This window comes from Varroa jacobsoni, unplaced genomic scaffold (genome assembly GCF_002532875.2).
Source record: "Varroa jacobsoni isolate VJ856 unplaced genomic scaffold, vjacob_1.0 scaffold_964, whole genome shotgun sequence".
In the NCBI taxonomy this organism is placed as follows: domain Eukaryota; kingdom Metazoa; phylum Arthropoda; class Arachnida; order Mesostigmata; family Varroidae; genus Varroa; species Varroa jacobsoni.
Window position 1 is genome coordinate 56,317 of NW_019213866.1, and position 22,084 is coordinate 78,400.

General features: G+C 42.0%; 1 protein-coding gene across 1 annotated transcript; it reads left to right on the forward strand.

Annotated features, from left to right (window-relative positions):
- The first annotated feature begins 1,404 nt into the window (after positions 1–1,404).
- On the forward strand, positions 1,405–20,526 carry GckIII (Germinal centre kinase III). Its single transcript, XM_022841965.2, has 11 exons — positions 1,405–1,602; positions 9,647–9,752; positions 10,701–10,835; positions 12,926–13,073; positions 13,487–13,689; positions 13,816–13,992; positions 14,374–14,590; positions 14,947–15,182; positions 15,469–15,956; positions 16,448–16,542; positions 16,728–20,526. Exons 2-11 carry the CDS (start codon positions 9,699–9,701, stop codon positions 16,940–16,942), a joined length of 1,968 nt encoding a protein of 655 aa, XP_022697700.1. The 5' UTR covers positions 1,405–1,602; positions 9,647–9,698; the 3' UTR covers positions 16,943–20,526.
- The last annotated feature ends 1,558 nt before the right edge of the window (positions 20,527–22,084 follow it).

A 22,084-nucleotide genomic window follows, 5' to 3' on the forward strand; every position in this document is an offset into this window, starting at 1 on the left:
TATCTTATCAATTCGATATCTACCCACTTCATACCGATCGGTTCGGATAAATTGGGCAGCTGGAAAATCCACCTGTCGGAACCCGGCGCCGACTAGCCTTAAGCATGATCTTTAACTTCTTAGATTTTTAGGAGGAAGCTTCGTGTTAACATTTGAACCTGCTATTCATCCCTTTTAATCATTGCAACCCTTCGTGGATGATATACACTACAAAACGGTAATTATAAAGTGGGAAATCGCACCGATAACACAACTGCTAATTTCAGCGTTGTCACGCGCACATGATACGTGCCATTGTAGTGTAAAATTATCGTATAGGCAATTGTTCAGTGCAGCGGACGGTTCGAATAATATGTTTTGCAAACACGAGTTCAGTATTTGACTGTCAATCTACCTGGTGACAAATTATCGTCACCATCTTGAAGAGGCGGCTTGTCTAACCCCACTCAGATATCGCTTTTCTTAAGATTTTCCCTTAAGATAGAGGATAATGCATGGTGCTCCACTCGACTGTTAGTTCACTCTGTAAAAGTTATTCACTCAGTTATTGTCTATGGTTACTATCACGGTGACCAATTTTACAACAAGTTTTGGTTGATTGATTAGCGTCGTTCAAGCAAACTCCTCCTTGTCCTACAGATTTGTTTTTTTCCAGATATATGCGACAGGGTGGGTATATTTTTTTTTGATGTTGTGAGTTTTTTTTACTGCGAAGTACAATTACGATCGCGGTTGTATAAATCATGCGCGCGTAGCGAAAAGCCCGTGGACGAAATTTGTGAAAATGGACGAAATTGTTGAAACCTTGTATGAATGGGTTTGACAGAAGTTCGTAGAGGACCGTGAATCCTTCAGTGGCTTCAGAGTCTACATAAGATTCTGTGTTTATTGAAGAATATACTAAAACCTGAATAGAATCTCAACTGCAACGTTCGACCATTCAGGGGGAAGTTGAGCGCTATTAGATCAAAAGGAGCTTGCTACGCTTATAGAGCTAGTTAGCAACTTCTCACTAAGCTCTTAGTTGTTTACGCATTTGATACACGCAGCGTCTTCAGGTGCGAAACTGATTCAATACAGAGTTATTGAAAATGTTTAATGTTAAAAGTATCAAAAACAACAGAAGCGTGCGGGCTAACTCACATAATCGAAATTCAAACTAAATTGGTGCCCTAACAATAATGTTAGAATTACGCAGTCAGATGAATCTCAAGTAGAGTAAGCGTGCTAATAACTAGCCGCGACCTTAAAAAAAGGTACTAAAGCATGCTGTATGTGTGTAGGTGAATAAAGTAACGATTTAGTTTTAATATTTTCGAATTTTCGCGCCTCAACAAGCGTTGTCGATTAGAGGAGGGTCATAGCTTCTATGAGTGGGCTTCGGCGCTTCGGTCACCACAACATTTGGCTTTGCACGTAGATTCAATGGTCGGTTGTTGGGTTCGTGTCCGTGTGATGGTGAAATTTTGCTTCTTTGCTTTTAGCTAAGGTGTGAGTTTCTTGACGTTCAAACAGCAGTGTGCGTTTGGTGTGAACAAAGTGACAGGATTGACATGACTATTCTCTGTTGGCCCGGAGCCCCTCTAACGATGGAGTAACTAGGTAAGAAGAGATACTGGCACTCAGAGTGAGTTTCTGCTTCAGTATGTGGTAATAGAACTACTGACTATGAATATGTACCCTGCTACTGGTTGAATCCGACGACAGCCATAGGATCTGACTCAGTCAGATTATCTACCAACGAACTAGCCGACAATGAGCTTATGGTCAGTCATTCCGTGTAGAGATCAGTATAGTTGATCTCCAGGCGTCTGTCACGATTAGCTCATCCTTAAATCAATTGTTATTGGTAGATGGAAGGACAGTTAACTGTGATTTTGTGTATAGTAGCCGTTTCCAATTGATGGCCGTAGGTCCATTCATGATAAGGTAAAGCTTTCTCGTACTTCATTTGTGTTGTCTGTCACTTATGAATGTTGGTGGACTCAAAACGACTAATAGAGGCAAATAGGCACCTCTTGCTTGTTCGGCCGACTCCTGCTGGTGCAGCTGCATCTTCAGCAGCGGCAGCATCCAGTTAAAGATTCAACTGGGTCAATTTGGATGCCAGAAGCTGCGACATACCTATTAAGGCTAAAAACGGGCCTAAAGTTTTTGGAATAGCAGTCCGTGGACAAATTTTACGCGATAATGAGAAAATCAGTGTGATGTTTTCGCTTCTTAAAAAGCGCGGCAGCCAGGTTGGACTGTGCTAATGCGGTTCCAGTTGTTGTTGTTGTTGTCTCTTACTATATTCTATCCTTCTCTCCGTGAGGATGTATATCCGTGTAGCAAAGCCTGAGTAACAGGCACATCCGAGAATGAATTTTGCCAATAAAATATAATACTACCCTGAGTAAAGCCTGGCGCACTTAGGCCCTTCGACGAGCACTGTATATGATAGTCTCCACACAAATGAGTAGAATGGCTTTTTTGTTCTTATTTCTAATACTATTAGTTGTAGGGTACAGTATCTATGGATGTGACCAGGCAAACTCAAGTACAGATATTTTGTACGTCGTAGGCATTAAAGCCGATACTTGAACTTGAGCACTCGTGGATTTAGCTTACGCCGTCCATGGTCGAATTATAAACCTGTACTATACGTACCTATTGTATCTAGCTGGCCTGTGCAAGACAAAGCGGGGGCTGTCAGTACATATAGTAGTAATTAAGCACTGGCTGTCTATTACCGATCACACTACAGCCTTATCAATGCAGAGTCCGAGAAATTCGTTCAGTATTCATTTCAGATCTCTAGATGTAGGAATAAGTACTAGCAGTACTCAGAGAAGAGCTGCGTATCTATGTATAGTGCTGTCAGTTGTTATAACAACGGGATGACTTCGTGTCAGCTGTTCCCAACGACGAACCGCCCTGCTGTCTGACCCATATCTAAGGGCTATTTAATCCGCACTGCCGATGAACAAAGATTATTCTTAAATACAGAATGAAAATAGATGACGATGGTACACATTCGCGCTACGTTTAGATGTTTTTTATTGCTGATGCTGCTGCTGCTGCTGCCGTTGCCGTTGTGGTTTGTCTTGTTGGATCAATGCTTAGCCATATTACTGATACAATGACAACACAATTAATGGTTGAATATTTTACTGTTGTTCTTATTATTGCTATGACCATTATTGTCATCGTTGTAAACGCATCGATGGTGTTTTTGGGCCAACTGTTAAATAAGTGCGGCGGGTGCACTGTCATAATGCCACCGGTGCGCCGTTGATGCTGCCATTGTGATGATTTACGAACGCGGCGACGTCGTTAGTGGGTGATCTTGTCTTTACGTATTTGTGTTCACGAGTATGCCGCTGACCCTTTACTTCGTTTGGCTCTGCATAAGATTTCTTGATATCTGTGCGAACAAAGCTTAACAGTAGAACAACAAACAGCACAAAAAAACGAGTGTAGGGCAAATGATTAGACCTGCGTTTGTGGCAGCAAGAGTAACTGCTGTGGGCTAGTGATAGTAACTGCTACAATGCCGTTAACGGTAGCTGAATTTGAAATGGAACTACGGAAGGAATAGCGGTATGCTTCCACATGTACCATTTACATATATTCGCGTGTACATATGTAGTTGATTTGCACAATACGGTGCTTGCAGTAGCCCCTAACCTCTTCGCTTCCTTTCTCTCCCCTCTCCCCCTCTCCCTGATCCTCTTCATCCAAACGGTGACGTACACAATTAGGTGTGATGGATATGAGTTCACTAAAACAATAACATCAAGATATTGTGACTGTTGCTTTTGTTGTTATTGTGGTCAGCAGCGTTCGTTGAGTGTCGTTCAGATTACAACAGCAGCAGCAGCAGCAGCAGCAGCACGAGACGAAAGCGTTACTTACGGCAGTAAGAAGGGTATTAATGGACAAACAACTACTGTGTGTTCGCGCGGTTTGACGTAAACACCGAAAATGTAGCCTCCTAGTGTATAATTTACAATAGTTGTAATCTAGTCTCTACTACCTTTCCTAAAGCGGCTTCTCCATGAGCTAGTTATGGGAATTTTGCCACATTGAGGGGCAACACTGCGCTATCACCTATAGCCAAACGGCCACCGCAACACCATAATGCAATTTTGTTGCTCTATTTGTCATATCGTCGTCTGTGGCGTATTGTTCTTAATCTTGTTATCGGTATAGTATGATTTTTAATAATAATAGTTATTTTATTGATCGGTGTTGTGGCAGCTACCGTTATCAATAGCCGTACCGATGCCGCTTGCTATAGTCGCTGCGGCAGCAGTGTATCAACAGTAGCGTATACACAGACACGGTGCGATTATAAATGAACTACGTGAATCCCGGCGAGCTGACATTGTAAGTGACTAGATGCGCGCTACATCGTCACCCGGTCAACCGCTTGCATCCACGGCCTATCAGTGTAACTATTACATTGACAGGAGCAGCCTCTGTCAAAGACCATATTGTCACACTGACAACGATGCATAGAAATGCATATGGAGAGAGCGGGAGCCAAAGTTGGACGGGCGGGTGGCCGAGCGGCCAGCCAAACCATGAAAGATAGATAGGCACAACACAGAACGTAACAACGACAGTGACAATAGCAGTGGCATTACGCCATTCAGTTTTCTTTCTTCCTCCTGCACGACTCCAGCTATGTGATAGGGCCCCATAATCACGGAAGGATGACAACGGAATAGCACTGCGCTAAGCACATTGTAGCTGGTGGCGCAGTGGACTGATGGACCAATGCCGCGGCCGTTCCTGGGACCGAACGGCGGCGCTAGCAATACGGACGGCTCTGCATCCGATGCCTGTCGCACGTTGCGGTTTCCGTCGCGATTCTGTGCCGCTATCCTACTCTACCCCGCTTCGCTCGCTTAGCTCTGCATCACAGTGCCTAGTACAGCTGCTGTTGCTGCGTCTGCTGCACGGTTCAGTTTTGTTCTCCTCTACCAACAGCAAGAGCAGCATTCCCTGTTGTGCAGTCGCAGCCTGTTACGTTACGTTACGCTCCTTATCCTCCTTTTCTGTTTTTCTCTTCTCGAAGCCGCGCAGGACTGCCGTGGGCGCCACGGTGAAGTTGAGTCGTGGCCACCATCTGCTCCCGCCGACCCGAAGACTGCAAAGATGACGACGTTGACGGCGACCGCGGTTCTATGGCGCCGGTGGTGCGGCCCTTCAACCATTTACCAACAGCAGTTCTCGTTCTCTGCCTGCCTGCCTGCCTGTCTGTCGGGCCTTATCTGCCCGTCCGTCCGTTCCTGTTGGTTTATTCGCCCGCCCACATGTGCCACATTACCACAACGAAACATAGCAGCAGAAGCCAACTTCTGCAGAGCTCGTTGCTGCTAACGCCGTTGGGACTCGACAGTAACTACAACAGCACTAGCAGTCAAGCTACGTTAGTTAGTTGTTGCCCTCATCCGTTGATCATGTGCATTTTTAAGATGATAGTACACTGCAACGGGACGCCGTTCCATCGCCGGCGGCTGCTAGCACATTGTTATTGCTGCGATCGCAGCAGCAGGTCAGCTAAAGGCAGGAGGACGCGATGGGTAAAACAGACGATCCGAAATTTCGAATATTGACCAAAACATTTTCGGGGAAAAGTCGAAGTTATCTGCGCGTTTTTTTCTATCGTGGCTAGGCTATTGATTCACACCACCGATACGGAAGCAGTTGATTCCGTACAGACAGATGAGAGCTGCCATGAAAACGTTTTTTATGATGAGTTGCTTCGACGACGTGATCGCAGATGATCACGTACGCTACACAGCGGCTCAGATACCGTACACATTTGGGTATACGTGTTTGGTCGGTTGTATCTCTCATTGTGAATATTGTGTGTGAATCTGGGTGTGAGTGAAGTTTTTTAGTAGTAAACTATGTTTGCCATTTTAGTCCATAGTAGGGCAGTAATTGGCCATATTGCGCTAAAAAGACGGTCAACAATTTCAGCTGCGACTTGTGCTATGAAAAAATCCTATAGAGGATTTAGTGGTACGGGAATATCTGAAGCAAGTTTCTAAAAAACCAAATCAGATATGGATAGTGGACAGTGGATAAAGCGTTCTTTACTCTCTCACAACCTGAACTTGAATGCCTAAGAAAGAACGCTCAGAAACGCTCGTTTTAAACTGAAGCTATCACCGGCTTGAGAAAATCTAATAATCTAAAACGATAGGTTAAGTCGATTGTGAAGAAAGGCTTAGGCTTTCTTTCGTTCGTACGGTCACTAGTTTAAATCTGATTATTTTTTCATAAGAAACCTCATCTATAAGTTTTTGCATTAATGTCACTAAATTTGTCATACGTTATATAAATGATATGTAATAAAGAATAACTCGTGGTATATTGTATATATTTAACAGCTCTTTTTATCGTATTAATAGTAATTACATCGATTTCCACTCTTTTTGACAATACTATGAACTGCTTACTACGTACCCCCAGGTTGGAAGTCATCGTTAGGAAGATATAATTTTGTATGGCTTGCAGAAACCTAAACGTCAAATTATCAAGCAACTTTCGAGCTTCCATTTTCGATAAAACAAAAGTTTTCTCACACGAAGCATATCATGTTTATGAGGTTAGACAGCATAATAACACTCCGAGGAGGCAAAGCATTTAAAACAGTTGTCCTAGGTGAAGGATCGATAAACAGAAGGATGCTTAAAGATTTAGCTATTCGATAGATCGTTTCGTGTAAGCTTGTCTGAGAAGGTAGAACTGTATTTGATTTTTTCCCGTGTATGGACCGACCTGATGTGTGTGTGTGTGTGTGTGCTCGTGTCCACGGCTCTGTTAGTAGCTCTTTGTCAGCTCTACAAAAAAGTTCCAGCTCTGTCGCTTCTTGCATTACTGTTTCCGCTGATGTCCAATATTGTGTCGATTTATTTTTCAGTACTTAGCGAACTTTTTTAAGTTAATACTTGGTAACGTTTTCACTGGCATCGTCCTTTTCTCAAGGAGTGCGATTGAGGACTAAATGGATAGACGTCAACTGAATTTCGAACTGACAATTTATCGCTGTTGTTGTCGGTTTGTTTTCACTGTTTTGCCGGTGGTGTGGATGGCGGTGTGTTGTACGCATATGGTAGCTCGTTCGTGTCTTAGCATTGCGGAGGCGTAAATTCTGTCTATTGTCCTATGAAGAAAGATGACAGCATCGAACGAAACTGCCTGGATCGGACCTTTTTTACCGAGCCGTTTGACCTATGGACGGAGAGGTTCTAGGTTTAGAAATATAACTTTCTATACCTAAAGCAATAACTGCAGTAGCAGTCGATAACATATAGTCACATTGTAAAGTGTTTTAGGTAAGTGTATCACTGGCTTGAGAAGAACACGACCAAATGCCATTTATTATATTCGTACTTAGTAAGAATAAAGTCAAGACAACACTGGCAGCGGATAATGCTGCGTCGGTTTGGGAGAAGTTGTCCATGAAAAATTTGTTATACGCTGAGTCACAGCGTAATGGCAGTGTAAGAACATGATTACTGCTAACCGCTGGGACGCTAATGCGGCCTTCCTTTTGACGCCCTTCATCCAGACGATAAATGACGATCCGTTCTGCGCAATAGCGAAAGAAAATGAATTTAATGGAACGAAGAGTTTAATTGAAAATCGAAGTGACACTATCCTGTACTCAGTTTCGAAGGTAGCTGATATGAGCTAAGCGAAGTCATACCATAGTTACGTTTAATGAATATCATCCATTGCTCATATGAACAATAACTGCAGTGATAAAAAAAAATAAACATTTCGAAATACAGGTTTACGCTGGCGCTTGAAACTACAATGCCGCTTACTTACTTGATTTGTGCACATTTTAAATCCTAACGGTAAAACGTCGTACACCTTAATCGCAGACTGCGTGTGATAGCGCAGCGGTTGAAAAAACGTTATATACTATTTGTTATTATATATGATTGAAATACGCATACAGCTAGCTGTGGACTTATTCAATTCAGCGCGTCGAAAGTATTTCTATGGCAGTTCAAAAGATGTCTTTTATCGAATTTAGTAGCAGAAAACAACCGAATTGACCTAGGATGAGTTGCAGCATCGCCGCTTTGTTTGAACATGATATAAACAAAGGCAATTATGACGTTATGATTGTCATCATTAGCTTGGCTCATAGAACAGGGTCAGACGAAGCGATCGGTTTAGTCATTATTCTCCAATTGTTAAAAGGCCACGGAAGTCGCATGAATCAGGTCAACATGTATCGTACATCTGCTGAAGTGAACGGGGAAACTAAGCACAAAGGTACGATACTTCGTCAGATTTTCAGTTTAACATAGACTAGATTTAGTACGATAAATTAGTAGAGGGCTGGTATCTTCTGGGCTGCAAACAAACATTGTTCTCTTAGCTGAGGCTGTATTAAACAAGCGATGGTTGTCAGATTTTTGTTTGTCGGATGTCTTAGAGTTTGGCCACACTTAATAGACGCTCGCTGTGACGCGGATATATATGCAAGAATGGTTGTTTTACTTTGTGTTTGGCATTCATGTTGTTAGCCATTACTTCAGAGCGGAGGGCTGGCTCCCGGCGCGAAACAGAGTGTCTGGCTCCGACAGACAGAGTGAATGACTTCGAACTTAGATCGTCACGTGTTCCTAAGTTTAGCAGATAAACACATTACGCATTGCGCTATCACGGGGTACGGTAGCGACGAGCCATAGCGACGAGCAATAGGTGATAGGCAGCTGTCCATGCAGAGCTGCGTAGCTAGCGTTTGACATCTAGCAGGCTAGTTGCTGTTAAGGCATTGTGTATCTTCGTTTGCAGGGAAAATTGTACCTACTTGAAAAGCTCTTGATAAGCAAAATTGAAGAGTTCCTGTCAGATGTTAAAACACCTTTTCCTCTCAAGTAAATTCCGATTCTACCGAACTCTGAAAGTGCCGTACGAGAACAGACTTCTGCCTGATCACATAACAGTAGTTGAAACGATGGATAAATTCAGCCAAGTGCAAAACAGTGCATGCGATCGGCACGATAGAAGCATAATGTATGGCAATTTTGCAGCTGCGGCGTGTAGCGTAATGCTGAATTAAATGCTAATAGACCGGATGCTGTTTCTGTCTGCTTCTACTATGAGTAGTATGGGAACCCATTTAGCCCACCGTAGTTAAACTTGAACATTATTTTTATGATGGTCAAGCTTAGCAGTAAACTGCTTGCCAATTTATTGATTTATTCTACCCACTAGTCGATCAGAGGTACGAGTTTATGATTGGCTTATCCGAACACTCAACAATATTCAATTGGCATTTTATATACAATGTTCATACCTAGTGAAATAGCAATTATGCTATGATCTAATACCGGTAATAGTATCGTCTTAATAAGCTATCGGTTCAAAATTCACTGCTTTATTAATCTATTATATTTGCGCAGTGGGATCAAGAGGGTGTCTCAACCAGACAACATTAAGGAACCCGTGGCAAGCTAAGATTCCCAAACATGCAATTGCAATTATGATGCCTTCTTATCAAACTACTTTTTGTTAGTTTGCCTAGTATGGCATCTGTACAAACTACTTAAACTTTAGGTGTAATGGAATAAAACAAAATAGCCTAATAATATTAAGTTTGTTTTCTCCATTCGTGTTCTAGTGAGAGCCTTTGGGCGGCTGGGTAGGGCCCGGACTTGAGGAGGTGAAGGAAGATGGCCTCGCTGGGAGCCGGGGGGGCCGACCCCGAGCTCCTTTTCAGCAAACAGGTAAGTGAATCTATAGGTTTTCTACAGTCGTTTAAGAGGCGAGTGTGCCCCTAGTGCTGTGCCTGCTCGCCAATTTCCGTAGAGGTCAGCGTTTGTAACCTTTGCTGACATTGCCCATTAAGGCAGACCCACGTATGCCGCTACGGCGTAATCATGCCTCCTGCGTGCGTCTGCGCACAGTAAATCTAAACACAAAAAGTATTGCCGTCACATTTTTGGAAAGACCCTGTAAACACGTTAAATTAAATTTGAGTCAAGTAAACTTTTCGACGGTTGTAAGAATTCGCAGTTGCAGGACAGACGGACTCAGCAGCTGTCTTCATCGCCCGATGATATGAAATTCAATTTACGATTGAGTGTGGCGTTAGTAGGGATCTCGGCAATAGCGATGCCTTCTTGATACATGCTTACGTATCAAGACAATATCTAGAAGTTTGTGTTCGATTTAGTCCACCTACCAACAAGCAGTTGAAACAAGTACGCTGCTGCGAAAAGGGAACCAATTCTGTTAAAAGCTGATTGTTAGCAATTCATTCAGACCCGTAGATGTTCGCGGTTAACAATCGGCATTTGGATCTCACATTGCGTAGAGGCAATTTTGCATTGCGCTCGTCAGTTTAAGAAATGTACGTAGTTTGATGTTTGTAATACAAAGATTTATTTTATTCAGAACACAAACTTGGTTTTATCTTTAGAGAAAATCAAGTGATATTTATTAGTGTTCTATATAAAAAGATTTTCATAATAAAAGTACGTTGCGATCAGAATAAAATCTCCTGCGGTCAGTTGGAAGAATAATTAGTCCATAGTAAGGCGGCGCTGTTTTTAAGTACGCTTGACAATTGGAATTATATCGAAATCCATATTTTTAACACAGCAGGCTGAAAAGAGTAGCTGTTAGTTACCCATTGAATTTATCATGAAGTTTTTTACTGTTATTGTCAACAGGAGCGAATCGGCAAAGGCTCATTCGGCGAGGTGTTTAAGGGGATCGAGCGAAGGAGCCAAAGGGTCGTGGCCATCAAAATCATAGACCTCGAAGAGGCAGAGGACGAGATTGAGGATATCCAGCAGGAGATACAGGTAAGACCAATAGCAACGACTTGTACACCAAAGAAAATGTAATGCACATGTTCACGCGGTTTCAGAATTTTTTTCTGATGCTACTATTCAAGTCAGAAGTTTCGCCTTTCTTGATTGTGTTGTTATGATTAATTGTGGAAAAAGCCGTATTCATGTATCTCGTTAACTCCAAATGCAGATACAAACAGGGCTATCCTATTCTATTTTATACCGTCACGTAATTGCTGATTATAAAAAAATTGCAAAAGTGAAGGACTTCAGAGTTACATTTTTCTCCGTCAGCTAACCTGTTGCCTTTACAACTGAATTTTAGTATTTCACAGTGAAACATCAGGTGTTCTTTTCCAATAATTCTACAAAAAGATGAACTAAGGAATGTTAATGGCTAACCACGGCCATTTCTGAAGTCAGACTGGTAACTAAGAAGTTTCGGTAAAGAGGCGAAGCGTTACACAGATATTGGAAAGTATCCTTTATTAAAAAAAAATGGTAACACTTGCGGTGACGAAAAGCTTGAGGGAACTCATTAAGCTGCTGTGGATAGTTGAAATGTTTCGTTGCTCAATTATGTTTCAGTGGTTTCATGTACCCTGAGACGTACGCCATCATTGATTGCAATTATGCGCCAAACGCGATTTGATGTAATGAATCTTTATGCCAATACTTGTATCCTAGCCGTTGGCCCTATTTTATAGTTATTTTGTTACCGACAAAAAAGTATCGATTCTTTGTACTGACAATTCCTTCTTGTTAGTATTAGAAGAGGCGCTCATGTAATATGTGAATATATGGCAAAGCTAAACCGAGCTATTTGGTGTGTGACCGTTTTCACTGACAAGGTCGATCCCCGTTGTGATCGCTTTGGCAAGACGATAGCTTACGTGAAGGTCTTCGTTTTATGGCAACATGGCGGTTTACAGCAGCAATGGATTGTTTGTGATGTCTACGTTAGAGAAAGAGCGAATGTGCTTTGTATGCTAATTACGAATAAGGGTGGTATGCTATTTAGTGGATATGTGCGGATTGCGGAGCGAAACCACTAGTGCTATATTCGGCCCTATGTCAAATTGTGACCGATTTAGGAGCGCTTGAAGAACGACGAGTGAAACCACGAAGGCACCAAGTGGTGAACGAGTAAGCGAATTGTTGCTGGAATCGACTAGAACAGAGCCACTGCAAACCTCATTGAGCAGACCGATATCATTTTGAGGAAGGCACTGGATGCGCTGCCGGCTGTTCAGTTATTCACGCGAGGTCGATCAAGTATTAGTCGCAAAATCGCTTGTACCAGTTGATCATAATGTGCCTGTTGAATCACGCCGCCATGCTTGCAGACAATACAAACGCAATAGACCACTGTCTCGTTTGGCCTTCTTTTAGTCCCTTTCTATTATATATTGATAGGCCGTTTGGCTTACTGACGGGATATGTACTTGTCTTATTTACTGTTAGTCATAAACTGATGCACTTTCCGGCGAACGAAGAGGACTTCGCCAGTTGATGCAGTATAGGCGATGTGGAAACAAAGGAAATATAGAAAGTATAATTCCAATCATCGCTCCGTGTAGCTGAATTTGTCTTGTATTAACTGTGTTAAAAGCCTTACGGCAAAGAGAACATAGTGCAATAATGCATTATTATTATAATAATAACATTTAGTCTAACACTGAGTGTATTGGTCTTTTTCCCCAATGGGCAAAGATTTGTTTTTGTTTATTGTTGTGCAATTAATCAGTCATTTTATTGAGTTCCTGAAATTGTGTATAATACACGCGTTTTACTGTTGCTGCAGTATACAAAAATTTACTTTCATAATACGATACCATATACCAATAGAAGCGTACTTGTAGCCCAATGCTGGGGATGTTAATTAATTGTATGACCATTTTTTAATTGAAATTGTAAAACACGTAATTATAAATACCACCATACAGTTAGTAATATGCGAAGTACAGTGAGTCCAAAAGGTGACCCTGCAAGTATTGCTTGAGCTACAAGTGTTCGTTATCAGTTCAGGGCCGATACTTTGTTTTTCTGACAAGATGTGATTATTGTTTCGTCCTATCTATGGCCTGTGGCCAACCATGTAGGTTTTATCGCAATGCGATTCAGCGTACGTGACCCGCTACTTCGGATCGTACCTTCGGGCTTCTAAACTTTGGATCATAATGGAATATCTCGGAGGTGGCAGCGCTCTCGACCTCATGAAAGCCGCACGCTTCGAAGAACTACATATAGGTGAGGACAAGCGGTGCAGTGATCGGATGTGACATACCTGTAGGGTTTTTGTAGTGTCACACAATGCAAGTCTCCAAAGCGCACCAGCCTCGGGCATATTGAACCATGAAAATTCCCGTTTGAAACACTGGGAAATCAATAAGCTTCGCGTGGGAGTCTCTAGAGCCTTGCATAACAGATTAAGGCTAGCTTCTGAAAAGATAAAGCAGGGCAATGTTAGTGATAGTTATTTTCTAAATTAGACGAAAAAGGCGTTAAAAATCATGGGCATTTGGAATTACTGACACTAATGATTATGTATTACATCATTTGTTATGTCCAATAAACGCCTGCTTACATTTAACTATTACATGTATTGCTGATTTGGTATGGTGAAGCTTCTAATTAAATTCGTCCTACTTATGCTGCCATAGCCATCATTCTCCGGGAGGTGTTGAAAGGCTTGGAATACTTGCACAATGAGAGAAAGTTGCATCGTGATATAAAGGCAGCAAACGTTCTGTTGTCGGAGCAGGGCGACGTAAAGTTGGCAGATTTTGGCGTAGCAGGGCAACTCACATCTACTACATCAAAAAGAAATACCTTTGTTGGAACACCCTTTTGGATGGCGCCAGAGGTAACAGACGTACTATATTGTCGTTTTCTTTTTGATCAACCAATATCGTCTAAAATTAAGCCTGCTTATCTGAAATTTTCACCAACTAGCATAAATTACAGTTAATACAATTCTGGATTCTTTTAGGTCATTAAGCAGTCGGCGTACGATGCAAAAGCTGACATCTGGTCCTTGGGTATCACAGCAATCGAGCTAGCCAAGGGAGAACCGCCGAATTCAGAACTGCATCCCATGCGGGTTCTGTTCCTTATACCCAAGAATAACCCACCACAGCTAACCGGCAACTATACTAAACCATTCAAGGTAGTATTTAGGATACTGGGAATAGCTACCATTGACCTTTTGAAGTCATTTTATGTATTTTTCTGATCTTGAGGTCGCTGATGCACATTTCATTGAGCACATGTTCAGCAATAAAGGTCGGCGCAGTTGAATGGTCTTTACTATTCCTTGTTTCTAGTTATCGTTGACGGATGCACAAATAGTCTCATAGGTTAACAGAAGTCAGCCGAAATGTATGTATAGTTTTTACATCCTCTGTGTACTTGCAATACAACAAAAGGCACCCAGATAAGTATTTCAGTGTTGATAATGTAAGGGTTAATTAGCTAATTAACGCATTTCATTGTTTCGTCTGACTCGTCTATAGCCTTACCTAACTGCAGTGAAATGTTCACCTTGCAGGAATTCGTTGAGGCATGCCTTAATAAAGAACCTGAAAATCGTCCTAGCGCTCGGGATCTTCTCAAGCACCCGTTTGTGCGGAAGGCAAAGAAGAACTCATATCTAATTGACCTTATCGACAAGTATAAGATGTGGAGAGCAAACGGCGGCGAGAGTAACGTTGATTCTGATAATGATTCAGACAATGGCAACGAGCACCATCATCCGCACTTCAACGGTTAGTGCCCTCTGCAAATCGTGACGCAAAGATATGTGCGGAACAATGAATGAAACTAACACAAGGACGTTGCCATTAAACTTTATTTTGAAAATCTTCACAAACCGTTGTAAGTGGCGAACAGTTGTGTGAGAATTCGTATTTGCGGTTCACATCAATTCATAACTAATGACTATCTAAGGTCAGCTGCAACCCCTAAAGGCCATGGGAAGAAAGGAGTTAGGAAATCCGTTTCTTGTATAGGATTGTTGTATTTGTAGACTCCGGGTGCATACTTCTGACGATGTAAACGAAGTCTAAGTTTTGCAGTATCTAAATAATATTAGTTTAAATCACTTGTATCATTGTTCTGTTAGGCGATAGTGGATCGGACGGCAATGATTTAGATGCCGGTGGCACGTGGAAGTCCCTTCGCTGGGACTTAGGAACTATCAAGAATCCTGCACCTCCTACCATAGCACCTGGTTCGCCCCTGGCATCATCTGAGCCCGCGTCATCTGGTCCATTGTTAGCGAAAACCGAACTTAAAACGATTCAGCAACAACATCATGGCCAACGGGAAAATGCCCCACCTCTACGAGAATTACGAGAGGTGCGTTTTGATCAAGTTAATCATTATGTCAAATGTCCTTATTAAGTTGCACATTAGGCGAATTAGCAACCTTTCCAAGATCCGTTCCAGTTCAGTAGTATTACTGAACATGTAGTGTATATCATGCGATTCCATTTTGTCCGGTGTTCACCGCACATTTCAGCATTTTTTTTTTCAATGATCTTTAAAAAGCATGCTGAATAAAGACAGGTTTGAGACACACGCAATACCATAAATCGAATATGACTTTGGTTTTGTGTACATATTTTGTTTCTGTTCCTTTAAGAATGGGCCCAACGGTACACGGATCGGTAACCGACATTCCGTAGGGAGTGGAATGACTTCGCCAGATCGAGCGCCTTCAACTGGGCCTCTTGCAGCCCATAATACACAAGGCGCGCATAGCCCAATACATTCGCCATCATCTGCTCTTCCGTTACGGTCACCTACGAGGCAGAATTTACCTTCTGGTGATAAAATGGGCCCTCCCTCACTCGGTTCTCCTTTGAAGGGCGTTACTGGTGGAAGCCCTACTGGCGGACCTAGTGGTAACGGAATAGTATCGCAAGACAAGCCCAAGATAATGATTTCGCCTGTTAAAGAAAAGCAGATACCGCTGATGACGAAGCTAGATAGGGTAGACAGGGAAAGAATCGAGCGAGAAAGAGAACGACTTGGCGCTCCTCCGGGAGCTCCTGTAACTTCTCCGGTGAAGGAGCGACCTAGCGAGAGAGCTATTGCGTCGCCTGTACGTGATAGAGACCACAGAGAGCGGTATGTGTACGGGCTCATATTATAAGTAAAAATCTTAAGTAACATACTTCGAGTCGTGGTGATCGGTCTAAATAGAATTCGAGAACCCTTTAAGCAAAAGCTATTTGATCAAACATAGCATAATCTGAATAATCGCAAAGTTACGACACTTAGCCGAATGTTACGTGAGAGAATGATGCTGCTTTTTTTCGCCAACCGCACAAATATTAGAGTATACATTGTGGACGCTACTTAGCCTCGAAATAAACTAACAGAAATGCCCTTGTGTTGCCTTTTTTTGACATTTGTGTGCTAGCAATAGTTCAGGGAACATCTAGTTCATCTTGATAACCTACTTCATTCGCACGGGCACTGATTTGCCTCCTGGTGCTGCTTTATTTTTCTAGTTTAACTAAAACCACAATAGTCATTTCCCACACAGAACATGCGCTTAGTGCTTGACTAAAGCCACCGCTGAAGTACTCAGTAACCTATTGCGTATGTTTTTTTAGGGATCGGCCGCTTGTAACGCCCCAATCACATTTAGCCACACCTTTACATCCCACAAAGGGCGTGCCTCCACCCACCAAAACGTCAGTTCTAAGTGGTAAGTATCGTTATAGACTGCTAAAAGCTTTTGACTAATCAGCAGCATTTGAAGGAAATCATTTAATTTGCATTAATCAATATAGTGTCTTAGCCAACTGCGATATCGAAGTGAGTTAGGGTAGGAAACTTTGTTGTCATGTAGTTTTTTCAATGATCTGCTTTCTCGATGTATATCATTCACAGGGAAGGCAATTGTGCCAATTTTGTCATCGATAGAGCGTAGACAAAACACGTCTAAGACTGTACTAGAGGAGTTTCGGACGGATCTCGAGCGCGCGGAACTGGCGTGTCCAGGCGTGAGCGGTCTATTCCTCAAAGAAGTTCTTACTCGTCTTCTGCCGCCGCATACTCCGGCCTACAAGATTGACGAGCTGCTTTACAATGTTCAACCCATGTAGTAAAGGCATCGGCGTTTTTGTGGCCGAGATTAGAGGAAGCCGAGATATAGTAACAGCTATCCATTGACCACAACGAATGAATTTAGACGATCCCGTCGATCGAAGTTCCAGCGTGTCGTTTCCTCACCGTCGAATCAGAGGTCACATTAGTATTTCGTTACGACAAAAAAAAAGTCGTGTTAAACGGTTAGAGAGGTACCCTAACGATCATGGTGGAATATCGATGAAGAGATGAACTGGTGGCATCGGATGCATGCTCGTAGAACATATGTAGATAGTTTGAGCAGGTAATTAGTACTGCTCGATTAGGAAAGGCCGGATTCATTTACTATGTGGGCTTTGAAATCGTCATTGAACGTACTGAACAGAATCGCATTGTGCACTGGCACTTTAACTTTAGAGTGTTAGAAAATATTTAATTGTAAGATACGTTGGAAAAAGCGAACCTTTTGTTGTGGCAGTGCGCAAAAGGGTTGTTCATATCGACATATTGTGTAGAGTGCTTTTTTGCATTAGAAAAAAAGACAAAGGGGTTTGTTGGTTATTTATTCAAGACGGAAAGCTAACGTGAGGTACTAGTAGCAGCAGTCAAGCGATAGGTTGAGGAAAATCGTCGACGACGAAAATCAGAGGTACGTTTCTGTTACATGAGCCTGGTCACGCTATGTCGCTGTGATGCTCGCGATCGTAAATACGTAATGTAAATTATTACATATTGCTATTACAACGAGGGCACATAAGCTGCTACGTAGTGGTGCACAACATCACAAGAACATAAATTGTAAAGGAAAGAACGAAATCAATTAGAAAATGTTGATTGACTTTCCTTCATTTTCGAATCTTCTTTTATTTATAAACAAAAAAAAGGAGAGGGTGAACAACAACGAGCCGAGCGACAGATGCTAACAAAGAAACACTATTGAATTTGTTAACTGTGGGTGTGATTTCGCCATTATCGTAACTGTTACTGCTTTTGCTTTAGGTCAACACCATGGCTATGCAGGCAATAGTGGCTCTGGTGGCGTGTAGCATGTAACTTTTTGGGTGATCGGAAGACATATTTTCGAGGGAGTGAGAATCGAACAAAAGGCTCTAAGTATTCGATGATGATTCGATAGTACGGTGACGATTGCGCGCCATTTTTGCAGATAACGCTCGTTCCTGACCTCCTGACCGTATGTATGTATATGATAATATAAGATATGTAATATTATTGTTATTTTTATTCTCATGGGGAGATAGAAAACGAATACCGGATTAAAGTGATGCAGCAAAAGATCTATGAACCGAGTGACGTCTAATAATGAGAAGGACGATACTGAGACATTGTATGTATCTAACCATGAGCTATCTATTTTTGTAGCATACTTTGGAGCAAACGTAGTCTGAGAGGCAGAGCAGAACGAAGAGCGCAAACTCATTTGCTATTGATATTCTGTAAGAACAAAAAAAAAGCGAACTATAGACAAAGCTAACGTAAATATATCGAGCACGATAAAGAAAAAACGTTAGCGTGACAAACGTCACACGTGATTTCTTAGGGAATTGGTATCGTAAAGGACGACTGATTAATTCTCAGCAGGCAACACTATAAGCGGAAACAGGAATGAATATATTCGTTACGTCATTCTGCCATATGTAATAAACAAATGCCAATCAGTAAGAGTTCGGCACTAGGTGGTTGCTTCGGAGAAGGGAGAACCGTTGGGAAATAGATGCGTGTTCCGCCCAGTGGATGGGGAAAGCAGAGAGATTTGCTATTCAGATGAAAAACCTTTTTAGTTATGCTGTTCACTACAATAGAGGTGGTTCTTCAAAAGAAAGCTCCGGCAACAAAGCTACGATAGGACAATATGAAAGAAATAGCAGATCCTACACAGATGTATATTCGCAATAACAACTAGCGCAACCTATACAAGGTGTTGAGCGGTTAAAAGGGTTGCGCAAAACATTTGAAATGGTTTGTAGACTAGGTTGAATATCCCATAGTCCACTGGGGTACCACGTTTGCGCGTTGTAGAGTGAGATTGAAATCAACATAGGTACAAAACAGCATAAAAATGCTTAACGCATTGGCTTGTTATGATCTATCTATGATTGTCCGTGAAGATATCTATAGCGATCATGCTCTAGCATTTATTTTCTATGCTAGATACCGACAACGTCGTGTTTTTTGCCTAATGCGCGTCTGGGTTTCGCGATCCTTCCCGTATTGTACATTCCTTTCCCAAGTGCCTTCCAGAAGGATCGCGAGCGGGATCGCTTTGCCGTCCTGTTCATCCCTAAGCAACCTGCCCTTTGCTGTCTCGAACAAAGGCCAGACAGCATACACGTCGAAAGGACTGAGGACTTATCAAGCGCATGACGACCACCGCTAACCATTTAGCCTTATTCCAAGAAGATAGTACACGTCTTGATTAATAGACGTTTCACTGAATTATGAGACACGATATCAAGCAAAAATTCTAGCTACTGGATATTATCTTACAGTAACACTGGACCAAAAACGGAACGTCATCATCAGAGTTTCATCACATATGGGTCAATGGTATAGGCATCAGATATATCTGCTCCGAAAAAACTGCTGTACTATATTTTTGCTCTGCAGGGTAGATAAGCTAACCAGTAGTAGTCAAAAAGTAGGTAACCTGATATCGGTGGTGACGCTCATATAAATTACGTAACATTTTTGATTACGACGAGATTTTGGTATAACAAACCTAAAAAATCTTTCATTGAAATCGGAAAAGTTATACGCTAAATCGATAAATTATCCCGTCGTGTTCGTACGTAACGCCTTTACCGTAACTTCACTAAAATAATGAGAGACGACAAGATCAACTATGAGGTGCCAACTATCAGAGAAACTGTACACTACGCCATTACCCCCCCCCCCCCCGCCCCACTCCGCAGGCTGTTGCGCTTTACACCTATAGACGAACACGTATCTCCTAATCATCACTCTTGTTGTCGTCACCTTTAATCGGCGCAGCGATGACTCACGTACAGATGAAAGCAGGATCTGAAAAGTGCGATGTGGGGAGGTAACTAGAGAGTATAAAAGCTGCCTGTTGTCGCCTGCTTGAGTTCAGTTGCCGTTCACCGGATAACCGAGGGGTAGGAGAAGGAACGTGATGGAGCAGAAGAAATTTATGAATAAAATCAATGGGGAGGGCAAATCTCGAGTCGGTTCCTATCGCGTTTCTAGGTCACATTAAAACAGACCGCATAGGCGCCTGGCGAGATGCACCGTATTTGAAGATAGATATATAACAGTAAATAAAGAAATAGATTGTGAGGTTAGAGGCACAGACAGAAAAGACTAATGGAAAGTCTATTATTGTACAGGTGTTGATGAAATACTACAAATAATTATAGAGCTGAGCATAGGGGCCTACGGTATATAGATGATCATTTGTTGGCTGGTTTCCTTTGTGAAAGCCCGTATGCAATGCGATAGCGTAGAATGTGCAATAAACAAAGAAAGACAAAGACGAGTAAGGGGAAGGAGGCAAAATTAGCGGAAGTTAAAAAATGCTGATAATAATAAAAGTAATTGTACCAAATTCTGTTGTAATTTTCTATTTAATATGACTCCTTTATTTTTCACGTACCTACCAAAAAAACAGCTTAAATCGTAACAAATCTTATTTTTTAATTAGGCCTGGTGAATATCCCACATTAAAAATTGTAATCAAGCAAGAATTGTAGATTAGATTTGTTGCTTTGTCTTTGCATTAAATCGATACCATTTCCGTATCATCACCCAGCTGTGATTTGATGTACCTTTATACCAACGAAAAGAACGTATATGTTTAAAAAAATGTGTGAGTCAAAAGATGCTGTTCAAAAGAAAACATTGTATTAACGAGGTCGACAGCTTTTGGCTTTATGACGTTTCCAGCATACTTACAGTTCTGAGTAAGCTCTAATTAAATGTAAATGTTCCTTATCGCTTAACTTGATTAAGTTTTACTGTAACTGATCAGAAGTTTTTGGCCAATCAAGGATAAAGTTCAGGAGAGGTTTCCTGCACACCGGCGTCCAGGATCACGTCCTGCACGATGGAGTGAGTACGTAAAACGCTTTCTATTTCTATGAAAGCAATGCATCTACCAAGGAAAGTGATAAAGTGCTTCTTACAACTCACTACTGAGATGCGATCGAATTTATCAGCAACAACTACCTTGCCTGTTGTTTATTAGCTGCCGTAGAATCAATTGCAGACTTCGCCAAAAAAGTTCCCCAGCTTTCTAACTTGATGCCTTTTAGCTCCAACAATTTTTACTTTAAAAGCCTTGGGTTTGCACGTGCGGGCACACTAAATACTGTAGCAATGCCATAGACGTTCATAAATTTCAAGAACCCATTGGTTACTGCCCGCGGTTCTAACGACCGTTACGACGCGCAAACTCTAGATCATAGCTGAAATGTCGTGGTACTTTACTTTGCGAAGGGCGCGATTGCTATCTTCACGAAACACGCAAGGATCGCGAACACAGTGACTTCGTAATTATAGGTATAGACCGTCATCATCATCGGATCGATGCCATGACTTGCGAAGCTGAGCGTGCCACCGCAGGACAGTGTATCACTATTGAACATAATGCTGGTATCATAGGTGAGTGTACTCAGCAGTAGAACTTGGTGGGACTCATCGTAGATATTAAGTTCACAGAAGTCGCATTCGTAAATTGGCCCTGTTCTAGTTGGCCTGTTAAAACTACAAACCCTTCTCGGACTGGCTTTTCTTGTATGCCCGAAAGCATGATAGTCTTTACGGCGCAGCCGTTCAGTATGTTGTGAACCGTATGTCCTGATCTAGCGCATCGGTGAGAATAGATTTCATGGTAGAGTTTTCAGTCTGAAATTTCTGCTCTGCTCGCTTATTTGATCCGAAGGCGACTTTTTTTTTCGAAAAAAAAAGTACACCGCTTAGCAACCAAAAAAAAGAATGCTTTATTTGCGTAAAGTTATGCTTTTGTTTGGCCATCCACAGTGTTCCCTTTTTGTTTAAATTGATAGAAGGTGACTGTCTCGCCTATATCGGCGTCGACGACGAGATTACACTTACGTTGTTCTCTCGACGCAAAGTTAGTGTAGGTTGCTTTTGTTAGAATGAGATTCGACTCGTAAACGCTT